We start from the raw sequence: 12,323 nt of genomic DNA on the forward strand, positions 1-12,323 counted from the left end.
TGTGTATTCTATAGGATACATCTGACTTGAAGTAGCTATAACTCTATACATAAAGTCATGTGCAACCATAATTGGGAAATAAGGCAAGGAATTGTCTGGACTTGGACACAGTTTGTAGGCAGAGTTCTAACGCAATAATACTGTTACTGATATTTTGTGTACAATGCTTAACTGCAAACAGGGCATAATACTATACCAAAGAAAATATTCTTGGAAGCTACACACACATACTACTTATGAAGAGAAAGAATATTTATCTAATATCTAGCTATTTATTACCTAGAGCATTAAGTAAAACTAGTTTTAAAAAACAGAACTGTGAGACCATTTATAGAACTTAGTAAGAGAATCAGAAACCCTCCATAAGAAAATGCACATAATTCTGTATTTAATTCTACAGGATTCATAAACCTTCAAAAAGGCTCCCGTTAAAAATCTTCAGAATCAAGAATTTAAACCAGAAAATCACTTCTGTAAGCTCCTAGCTGATTAAAAATTTGGAAAGCAGAAAGTTTTGTCCCTTAAATAAGTGATCAAAGGAAAAGTTATTTTCTCAGTTCCTTTGATTACACTGAAGAACAGCACAGTACCTATCACATTGTCTGCACTGCAGAATAAGGTCTTCTTCTCTGTAGTTTCGATAGCAGACTGGGCAGGAAGACAAGCTGGCACAGGGGGCACACTGTGTGTAATTGTTCTGCCATTCACATCTCAGACCTGCAGATGTAGCTCCACAGTGTCTGCACCAAACACACCTGAAATCCAAATCCCCCCAAAAGTTCCCATTTTATTTACATATTTAGTCACTTCACTCAGGAAGCTACAAATGGACAAAATAAGGGGAAATCATTTAAAACACATGTGAAAATTTTTCTGATAATATCTAGGATAGCAAATGTGTGCTACATAATGATAAACACACATGGCTAATTTTTCAAACTGAAATGATGCAAGAAAGTTCTGCACCTGAAAGATTGACAAGGGAACACAAATGCTAGAATACCATTTGCACTTCCAGCCTCCTTTAGGAACTGTTTGCAAAGGTGGGTCCAGGCAGTAGGTATGGTAACTTATGTCACAGTCATCACACAGCAGGAGTCTTCCTGGGTCAGTCGCCTTCCCACAGGCCTCACACACAGTACATTCCAGACACCTCCAGCCTTTGCTGAGAACCACTTTAGTGATCTGTAAAAAAGACACCACCATACCATGATTTCTATATTAACTCAGATCTCATTTTACATAATCAACACTATTATAAGTAAACTGGAGCCTATGTACCTAGAAGCAGAAGAGAGGCAAACAGCCAGCTAATGTTGGGGGCCCAATACTGGGCAGGGCACACTCAAATACTTCTAGGAGCCCACCGGTCTAGCAGGATAATTGAAAGCAGCACACAGTCTGATGACTTTCTAAGTCCATACAACTACCTATTGCTGTAGATTTAATTTCACTATTTCAATAGACATGGTGACTTGATTTTAAAGAAATCATGTAAGCTGCCCCTTTACTATTGACTCAGGATTTGAAACTATAGTCACTAACTCTCCATCTGTGTTATTTTCATTCATCCCAGGCCTCTTCAGCTTGTATACATGGCATGGGGACTTGTCTATTAAAATCAATAAAAATGCTAAGAGAAAAATAAAAATAAATAAGTCAAGGTAAAACACGAGTTCTCAGTGACACTGTATGGTCTTCAAGGAGTTTTAGGCCATGAAGCTAGGATTTTTGAAGTTCACCTTCACCCCTATCTTTATTCTCCTATCTCTGGGGTCTGAGTTAGCAGAAATTTTGAAAATCTCTAGATTCCTGGTAAACTCCTTGAAGAAGCCATATCATGCATTATTATCAATTTGGTACCAACTCTGAAAGCTCTCAAAAGACTCAAGTCCTGCATCACAATATAATAGCAAGCAAAACAATGTAAAAATTTCAGATTGTGTAGAATAAGAACATCTGAAAGCTCCCAGGAAGGAAAAAAAGAGAGTTAAATTCAAAGGAACAACTACCAGGATGGCATCAAGCTTTCCAACACCACAGATACTAAAGGAGAATAGGAGTTCCCAAATTCTGAAACGGGAAAATGTTTCAGCACACAATTTTTCACCTACCTAAACAAGCAACTTGGTAAGAAAGTAGAATGCCACTTAGACACAGGAGAACTCAAGCTTTCAGTTCCACCATACTCTTAAGAAAGTTCCTTGGAGATACATGGAATGAATTGAGGACACATACCAAGAAAAGGAAGACGCAGGATTTAAAAAGCAAGAAACCCACAGAACACGAGCCCAGGTTAAGGATGACAACACAGCCACACCCAGGAGCTTCTGGCACAGAGAAGAGCGGAGCAATAGGTTCTGGAAGAAGGAGCACTATTCCAGGAAAAAAAGGAAATGACCAAATAATCTGATGTGATGGTGCGTCTATAGCAGGTAAAAACAATGACAAAATAAGAATAGTCACTAATAATATTCATCTTCTTGCTATCAAAAATTCCATGAAAAACAAAGTCACAGCATATTACTTAGTTCTGCAGCAAACATGTACTGAGTCATAACCAGCTTTATTAATATACGTAGTAACAGCTATATTGAGAGAATGCTGGGGGGAGCCAGGGAATGTAGGCTGAGTTAAATCAGAACTCATTTATTCAGATCAGGAAGTCAACAATCTCTAACACTGATAAGGTGGTAGCACTGGCTATTATTAAGAATTATAGAATTATTTACAGGAACAGAGTCCCCAAAGGAATAGAAGTGGTTGCTTCAAGTGTGGAGTGAGAGTGAGACAGGGGCTGGATGTTCAGCATGAGGATTTTATTTGTTTTTTGGTGCTGGGGATTGAACCCAGGCATACTTTATCACTAAGCTACCTCTCCAGTCTCCTTTTTTATTGTTTCCATATTTTTATTGGTGCATTACAGTTGCACATAATGATGGGGTCTAATGTCACACAGTCGTACATGCACACAATAAAACAATATGATTTGACCAACATCATTCCCCAGTATTTCCCCTTTCTCCTCTCTTCTCTCCTCTAGGTCTCTTTCCTGTGCTCTACTGATCTCCTTTCAATTTTCAAGAAATATTCCCCATTTTTCCTTTTTCCACTAGCTTCTACATATGCGAGAAAATATAAACCTTTATCCTCCTTTTTATTTTTTGAGACTGGGTCTTGCTGAATTGCTAAAGCTGGCCTTGAACTTGTGATCCTCTTGCCTCAGCCTTCCAAATCTGTGGGATTACAGGTGTGCACCACAGAGCCATCAAAGCTCTTGATTTTTTATTTTAAAACATGTATGTGTATTACTTTGATTATTCTGTTAGTTTTTTAAATTAGCCTTAGATTACCAAGTTATAATTTATCATTTACCCAAATTGAAGAAAGAGACTGGAAAAGCAGGGTAGCAGTCACCCAGTGTTTTCTGTAAATGGGCAGACAGTAAACACTCAAGGTTTTCTGGGCCATGTGTCTTTTGCAACTACAGAGTCTGCCATGGCTGAGCAAAAGCCACTGTAGCTATATGTAAACCAAAGAGCACCACTATGTTATAAAGGAAGTTTATGTGCCAAAGTGGGCAGTGGGCCGGATGTAGCCTGCGAGCCATGGTACACTAACCCCTGCTTAGAACAGATAAAGTGGGAGGCAGATCTAAAATTGTACAATTTTTGAAACGGGTCTCCATTTCATAGAAGCCTACTTCATGGTCCTTTATAGCCAAATTCTCTAATTACTCAGTTTATGTTCTCTCTCTTTGGGGACAAGTGGGGTGGGGATGAAACCCAGGATCCACTGCATCTAGGGAAGTGCTCCACCTGAGCCACTCCCGGTCCTTTATTCACTCTTCCTGGTGTAGCAGTCTGGTTTCCAGCCATGTCCACCGAAACTGCTGTGGCCGATCAAGACCTTCTGGCTTCCCAATACAACTGACATAGTAGTACGACTGTGCTACCATACTTTGTGTGTGTGTGTGTGTGTGTGTGTGCGCCACCATACTTGACACATGAGCCTGGCTGTGCCGAACTGCCTCTGACCCTAGATGACAGATGTCTGCCATTGATTCATCTTTGTTCTATTGAACTGGTATAATCTTCATTTTTTAAAGCTCTTCGGGTTCTACTTATGGCACCATGTCTGAAGTTGTGACAGGTATGTTTCAGAATCTGCAATGAGTATCTGCTTCAGCTATGATGAACTGGGACCTGTCCTCTCTCCCATAATAAGAAACCAGGTAAATGACCAAAATGCATGAAACCACAGCTTTCAGATACTAGACACCATGGAGTACATGACTGTGGTGTCTGAGAAGAAGGAAACATGTAAGGTCAGTCCTATGTTAATGTGACTATAAACTTCTTCCACAACACTACCCAGGAAGGGACAGCCCTGGTACAAAAGTCTCACTGAGTTCAGAAGACATGGTAAGTTCAGAAAGTCTGAGGCAGTTAGAATTCGCAGGACATAATACTAAAATGAAAGAAGCAATAGAATGAGAGCTCCGGAAATCTACAGAGAACTCTCCTGAAGGCCCTGAATGACCACTGAGCTGCACGTGTACAAGGCAGATCAAGGACCACAGGCAGTGGAAGAACAACCACTGGGAGGCTAACACAGGACTGGAGACACATGATACCCAATCAGTCAAGAGTGTGAAGGCCCTGGGGAGGAGTGGTGGGATTCAGGCAACACCCAGCAAAGGCCATGTTTTAAGTAAGACTAAACCACTTCTAGAATGGCAGTTACCAAGGGCTGCCTAGAGGGCAAAACAGTTTTCACAACACTAAGATGTAATTTGTCACTTGAACATTAATGCATGCACAATTCTACAGCAGTATTTTCCAAGGCTACATGATGAGTCACAACAACATTAATGTCATGCAAGTTATATTTTTATAGTTTTTATATATTTATAGTTTTATAAATATATTTTTAAAACAAGTAATAAAATGTTATAAAATATTCCCAGTTTCAATTCCTAAGATGGCACGTATTCAATAGTCAGAATCCTCATAAACAAACTTATTCAAGTAACTCTGAAGACTGTTAAGGGTTCTAAACCAAAAAGGTTTTGAGACTATCCACCTAACAATGGAGGCCCTCTAGACCAACCCAAGAAAGATTATAAGTGTATACACAAATAACTGCCTTCCACAACAAAGACGAAGCTGAAATAATTCACATCTCTACTATAGTTCCAGATATTCATAGATTTCACAATCACAGAGGTTTTAGTATTCTGTACTACTCAGAATGGTGTCAAGGGTACAAAAGGAGCCACACATACTTAGGAAAACAGACTTAAATCCTACCTCTGCCAGTAACCAGTGTTTGCAATGTACTGGCTGTCAGGTCTTAACTTATATAAGCTTTACTTCACCAATAAAAACAGAATTAATTGTTGAAAGGGTTAAAAGAAATTCACAGAAGCTCTAAATATGAGTCTTATATCTGTACTTCTTCTAAAACTGCTACCAATCTTAAGCAAGAAAATCTGTAAGCATCAAGCCCATGGAACTTGAATTTCTATTTTGAAAGGTCTTATTCAATGACCTTAGATCAGAAGTGTAAGTATTATAAAGTCAATTTAGAAAATTAGACTATAAAAGATGCAACGAAGAAATGAAACCCTGTTTTCTTCTAGGCACATATAATTCTATTTTTAAAACTAGCTTTATATAATGTGTATTGTGTTTCTTTTTTGTTCAATATTCTGTAATTTTTTAAAAGACTATATGAAATAAATGTACTAGTACTTGTACTTTGTTTTTTTTTTTCACATTTCTTACTTTTATTTCAACATTTAAAATATTCACAGGTGGAGAATCATATTCACTGATATCTCCATGGAAGATGTACAAACAAAGCGTACAGGCATTCCACAATTAACAGAATTACATATTTGTGACTATGTGCATGTTTATACTAGAGTATATCTGGAAAAACACTTTCTTAAAAAACTTGAGTGTTTCACTATTATTAATTTCCATAAAAAGTGAACCACGAAAAATTTCAGGAGAATACCTAAATATTGGTCAGCCATTTTTTAATTTTCAAACTTTTATAATATTCTAACATAATCTGTCTAGAACACTTAAATAATCAATATTCAATTCTTTCTCTTTTCTCCTCAATAGCTAAGCCAGGATGTACTTTCATTTTTCCCACGAAGTCTTTGTTTCTAAATACATTATGTAGAATAGATTCATCATCACAGCATCTTGACTAATTAATGAGGTAGGAATATTCTTTAAGAGAAGTTTTTAAGCAAAGAAAAAAAAAATAACCAAAATGCAAAGGGTTTTTCTTTTTCAGTTGTTGTTCTTTAAAATCCAAAAGAAGTGGAAATTGGTCTAATGTTCATATTTAAAAGAGAAAAAACTGTAGAAGGCCCTGCTACTAAGTATATTAAAGGACAAAACCTGAATACTGACATTAATTAAATTCATTTTTGGCATTACAAAGTAAGATAATATGCCTCAAAATGCCGAGCTTTCTTCTTGGGAGAAATCTTACTAAAGAGATAAAGTTTAAACAGAAAATAAATGTACTCTATTCTTCCGTTTCATTACAAGTTAGTCTGTTTTATTTTAACTCAATTTTCATCCCTACCTACAGAGAAAAATATTAATAATTTCAGTATACTACACATCCAGTAACATAAATGAATTTAGCAGTCAACTGCACTTTTTCATTTTGACCCCTAAATTCACAAAAACCTATATTATCCAAGAAAATAAACACTGGTGTATATATCAGCAAAGAATTCCAGGGAGTACATGCTGACTTGTTCCCAATACTGACTACGTGAGCAAACAATGATGTAATGCAGTCATGAGTGCAGGGCAGCAGAGAAGCACTAAAGACCACTTGTAAGTTTGGGATGATTCAGCTGAGGTTCCTGCTCACACCAGGCAGACGTGGCTATGGAGCACACAGTGGATGCCTGTTCTACAGCTATACCTCCCTGCTTAATTTTAGTGACCATTTGTTACTTTATTCCAATGTATAACTTTTATTCACACTGAGTTATCAAAAACAGAATCTTAGTTCAACACTTGAGGTACTGAGACTTCCATATCTAAATGTATTTTTTAAAATAAGTATATGATTACTACATAAAAGGTTCCATAGTAAGTCTCACAATTTAAAACCACAAGTTAATAGAGCAGTCAAGTTCATGAAGTAACACACTTTAAAAGTAATATTTAATGAATTTAAATATTATCACATACATATAACAAATACTTGATTAATTTTAAAGACTGGGAAACATAACTATTCAAATCAATTAAAGACTCAACATGCTTTTGCTAGCTCATTTCAAATCAGCACACTTACCTTAATACTGACACAGTATGGATGATAACACTGACCACATTGAGAACAAGCAAGTAGTCGTCCTTCTGCTCCTTGACCAAAACTGCCACAAACCACACACATATCCTGGAATCAAGAACACATGTATCTACTTGAGAGCAGTGATTAAGAATACACAAATTTTGGGCTGGGGATATAGCTCAGTTGGTAGAGTGCTTGCCTCACATGCACAAGGGCCTGGGTTCAATCCCCAGGACTACACACACACAAAGAAAGAATACACAAATTTTATTTTTATTTTAAAAACACTTTAATAGCTTATCTTGTGTATGGGATAAAGTAGAAATGGACAAGGAAGAGTTCAAAAGTAAAAGATGAAGTTCAAACCTGATGCAAAGTGAACTTGTCACTACTAGAAAACAACACAACTGTATTGTGCATAGAGTTTTCTTCTTCATCCTTATTTGATGAAATATCTGCAGTAGACACCTACAACGAGCAAAATACAACAAATATGAAAGTTATATTTCTCATGGTATTATATTTAACTGGAAAGCTTTAAAAAATTCACATCCAAGAAACAATTTTTGTGAAGATCTGTGCTAAGAATTCCAAATTATAGTACTAATGCCAAGATATTATCACAAAAGTATAGACAAGTCACATTTTTATTCCTCTATTATTCTCTTTAGAGTTGTTAAGTCCTTTAGATGAGGAAGAAGTCATAAACCTATATTTTATAATAACTTAATTACCCAGAAATTCTAATCAAGAACTATGTCTATATACACTATAACACTGTATTATATGTGTATACACATGTATTCCACACTAAGATGTGCTGTAAGCATAAAATATCTGAAAGTTTTCCAAGACTTAGTAACAAATTATAAGAAATGTACAAAGGGCTCATTATTCAACATACATGTCGAAATGGTAATATAGTAAAAATCAGTTAAATGATTTGCATGAAAATTAATTCTCGTCATCATAACTATTTAAATTTGGCTAATGGGAAGTTTTTAATTATGAGAGGCTCCCATTATATTTCTATTAGATAGAACTGTTTTAAAATATTATTTTGAATAACTTTCAAAATTTCAGTATTAGCCTAAGGTTTATCAACCATGAATGCTTGTTTGTGGACTTGATTATATTTCATCAAATTGACCAGGGACCTAGTGGCTTGTTAATAACTTTCAGAGGGCTTAACATGAAGAAGCTCTGAATTACATACTGTAATAGAGAACAAGGAGGCCAAGATTAAAATCATAAAGCATGATCTTCTTCCCTTAAATAGGTTACAATCTAGCCTAGAAAGAGCAGAAACACAAGTTACACTAAAGGTCAAAGCATAAATAGAATTATTTTCTTGAGGAATGACTGTAAGAAGATTAAATAAAGGAGTACATTACTGTAACATTTAAAATATAAATAATCTTAAAAGGAATTTTAATGGGCGGAATAATGTTTTATGACAGAATCAAAAGTAAGGGCAATTTAAAGTCATAAACACTCTTATGGCTATGAGGGAAAACTGTAAGCAACCTCAGGATTCACCACTGAAGAATGAGTAAAAGTATGGCAAATCCAAACTGTAACAAATAATCAACATTATAAAATAGGCAGGTAGAAAACTTAGCACGCTTTACAAGCTGAGTAGCACAAAGAAATTATCAAAATGTTATTAAATTTTTAAAAGAAGGGTACGGTTGTGGCTCATGGGTAAGTTGCCCAGGCTGGCCTCAAACTTGCCATCCTACTGCCTAAGCCTGTACCACTCTGCCTGGCATCAAGATCTCTTTGAATTATAATTGCACATACAAGAAAGAATACAGTATTGTCTAGCTTGATAAACTATTGTTTTCATTTTATAATTTACTTGATGACCTTTAGACTGCTAGAAAAATAAAACCTACTTCAAAGGTGAAGAAGCTCATCTTTGAGAAAACATATGCTACTGTTGTCTATACAGGTCATGATCAGATTTGTCTGAAAATGAGAGAATTTCAATTTTCCTAAACCAAGCCTAAGAGAAGAAAAAGTCATTATATAAACCTTACAAAAGTTGAGACTTTGAGCAAACTAAACTGAGTGAGAAAAAACAAACCAATGATAATAAGACTAGAAATCCATGAAACAGCAACTTAAAGTAGAAATCAATGAAACCAAAAGCTAGCTAGAATATCAATAAAACTGATAATTCTCTAGCAAGATTGATTAGGGCAAAAAAGAAGATACAAATTATCAGTATGAGGAACAAGAAAGGTAACATCACTTTCTACAAACAACAAAGCACAAGAAAAATATATTATGATCAATTCTATGTCTATAAATTTATCAACAGAATGGACAAAGAAAAAAAATTGTGGAGGGGGGTGGGTGCTGAGGAGGTAACTCAGGGGCACTCAACCACTGAGCCACATCCCCAGCCCTATTTTGTATTTTATATAGAGAAAGGGTTCTCACTGAGTTGCTAAGAACCTTGCTTTTGCTGAGGCTGGCTTTGAACTCACAATCCTCCTAGAGCTGCTGGGATTATAGGCATGAGGCACTGTGCCCAGCTTTGGACAAATATTTTCAAAGACACAAATGTACACAAAAACTAGATAACCCAAACAAATTCAATTTTTACTTAAAAACCATGGAACAAAAAAAATATGGAGGTCAAGAAGACTTCAATAATAAATTCTATGAATATAAAGAAGATAAATTTCCAATAATGTATCTTTTCTAGAAAACCGGAGATAATATATTCTCTCATGCATTCTATGAAGTCATCATTATGCTCATACCAAAATCAAAGAGTGCTTCAGCATATAAATATTCCAATCAACGTAATTTTCTATATTAAAGTGCTGTACACTTGAAATTTCCTAGAGAGGGGATCATAGGCATTTTTTACCACCATCATCACCAACAAAAAACAACTATGTGAGGTGATGTGTCCTGCTAATTAACATAACTGTAATAATCATTTTGTAATGTATATCAAAACATGTTTTATACCTTAAATATGTAAGCTTTATCAATTAAACAGCAATAAAACTGGAAAAAAATTAAAAAAACATATCCTCATCTCTAGAGGGACAGAAAAACCTTTTGACACAATGCAACACCCATTCCTATTTAATTTTTTTTTTGAGAGAGAGAGAGAGAGAGAGAGAGAGAATTTTTTAATATTTATTTTTTAGTTTTCGGCGGACACAACATCTTTGTTTGTATGTGGTGCTGAGGATCAAACCCGGGCCGCACGCATGCCAGGCGAGCATGCTACCACTTGAGCCACATCCCCAGGCCCCCTATTTAATTTAATTCATCAAATTACCAACAGAAAGGTGTTTCATCAAACTGACTTACGATGTCTATTAAAAAGGAAAAATGAGGGGCTGGGGTTGTGGCTCAGAGGTAAAGCATTCGCTTAGCATAAGTGAGGCTCTGGGTTTGATCCTCAGCACCACATAAAAACAAATAAAGGTACTGTGTCCAACTACAACTGAAAAATAAATATTAAAAAAAAAGGAAAATGAGCTAACAGAATACTTAATGAGGAAAGACTAAATACTTTCTCTCAAACAAGACAAAGATAATGATATTATTCCTATCCAATACTGTACTGGAGGTTAAAGGAAATATGATATAGAATGAATAGAAAATTAGAAAGCCTCTAAAAGAAAGATATAACAGTTTATCTGTAGCAAACATGGTTCTATGTGTGGAAATTCTAATGAATTCACAAAAAAGCAACTATAGAGAATTTAAATAAGGTTGTAGGATGTAAGATCGATACACAAAAATGTGCAGTATTCCTACATACTAGCAGTCAAGAACCAAAATCTGAAATGAAAACTACATGACTTAAGGACAGATCTGAGAAAACATTAGAGATGTGTATAAAAACTATAGATCATGATTAAGAGAAATTAAAGACCTAAAGAAATGGAGAGAAACATATATTCTTGTGGTCAAAATGTCAATTTTCCCCAAACTGATCTATAGTTTGAAGGGAATTCAATCAAGATCCTAGAAGTCTTTGTATGAACTGGAAAGCTAATTCTAAAATTCGTATAGAAATGGAAAAGGCCTAGTATAAAACAAAAAACTTGGAAAACATAGTAAATCAGAGGACAAACAGTTTCTGATTACAAGAGTCATTCAGAAGTAATCAAGATAGTACAATACTGGCCCATAGACAGAAAAATCTATCAAATCATACAGCATAAAGATTCCAATAAAAATTCCAAACTAGGGTCACACATTCACGGTAAACTGATTTTCAAGAATAATACAGAGGTAAATCAGAGATATTATGTTAAAACAATTGAATATTCAATATGCAAAAGAATGAACTTTGATCTATAATCATACTCTATACAAAAAATAAGTCAAATTGGATCAGTTTTAAAAATGCACCCAAAGCTATAATACTTCAAGAAGAAAACATTTCTGTGGTCTTCTATTATACAATATTTCTGACCCCTAAAACACAGACCTATAGCAAAATAAAATAAAATAAACTTCATCAAAATTATAACATCCATTTTTGGAAAAGCATGGTTAATAAAATAAAAAGATATTACAGAATACTGAGAAAATATTTACTAATCATGCATATGATGAAGAACTTGCATCCAGAATACATAAAGAACCCTCAAAACTCAGGAAGTTAAAAAAAAAAATACTGCCCAAAATTTCAATATGAACTGAAGACCTAAAGAGTTATATTACCATATAATGGATAAATAAACATCTTAAAAACGGACATTATGATTCTCTAGGAAATATGAGTTCCTGTGAATTGGGACGGTGACATATGGGAGGAGTCTGAAGGGACTGGGGACATTGAACCCCAACATTCTGATGAGTTTATTTTGCCAGAAGTTGTTGAGTTCCCACCCTTAGCCATGACTGAGGCATCCCTATGCACACCCTCAGTGGCACTGGCTTCCCCACTTCCTGTGGAGGGAACTGATCTTGCTCTGCCTATGGAAACAATAAAGACC

At 35.4% G+C, this 12,323-nt stretch overlaps 1 protein-coding gene across 22 annotated transcripts in view; it reads right to left on the reverse strand.

Moving 5' to 3' along the window:
• Positions 1–12,323, reverse strand: part of Kmt2c (lysine methyltransferase 2C) — a 271,073-nt gene that overhangs the window by 75,020 nt on the left and 183,730 nt on the right. For all 22 annotated transcript variants that reach the window (XM_078040864.1, XM_078040869.1, XM_078040883.1 and 19 more), the window contains 4 exons: positions 7,708–7,809; positions 7,342–7,446; positions 1,004–1,185; positions 591–755 (listed from right to left, as the gene is read on the reverse strand). In XM_078040864.1, coding sequence (XP_077896990.1) covers positions 591–755; positions 1,004–1,185; positions 7,342–7,446; positions 7,708–7,809 — 554 coding nt within the window. The remainder of the gene's footprint in view (positions 1–590; positions 756–1,003; positions 1,186–7,341; positions 7,447–7,707; positions 7,810–12,323) is intronic.

The sequence above is a fragment of the Ictidomys tridecemlineatus genome, chromosome 2 (assembly GCF_052094955.1).
Source record: "Ictidomys tridecemlineatus isolate mIctTri1 chromosome 2, mIctTri1.hap1, whole genome shotgun sequence".
In the NCBI taxonomy this organism is placed as follows: domain Eukaryota; kingdom Metazoa; phylum Chordata; class Mammalia; order Rodentia; family Sciuridae; genus Ictidomys; species Ictidomys tridecemlineatus.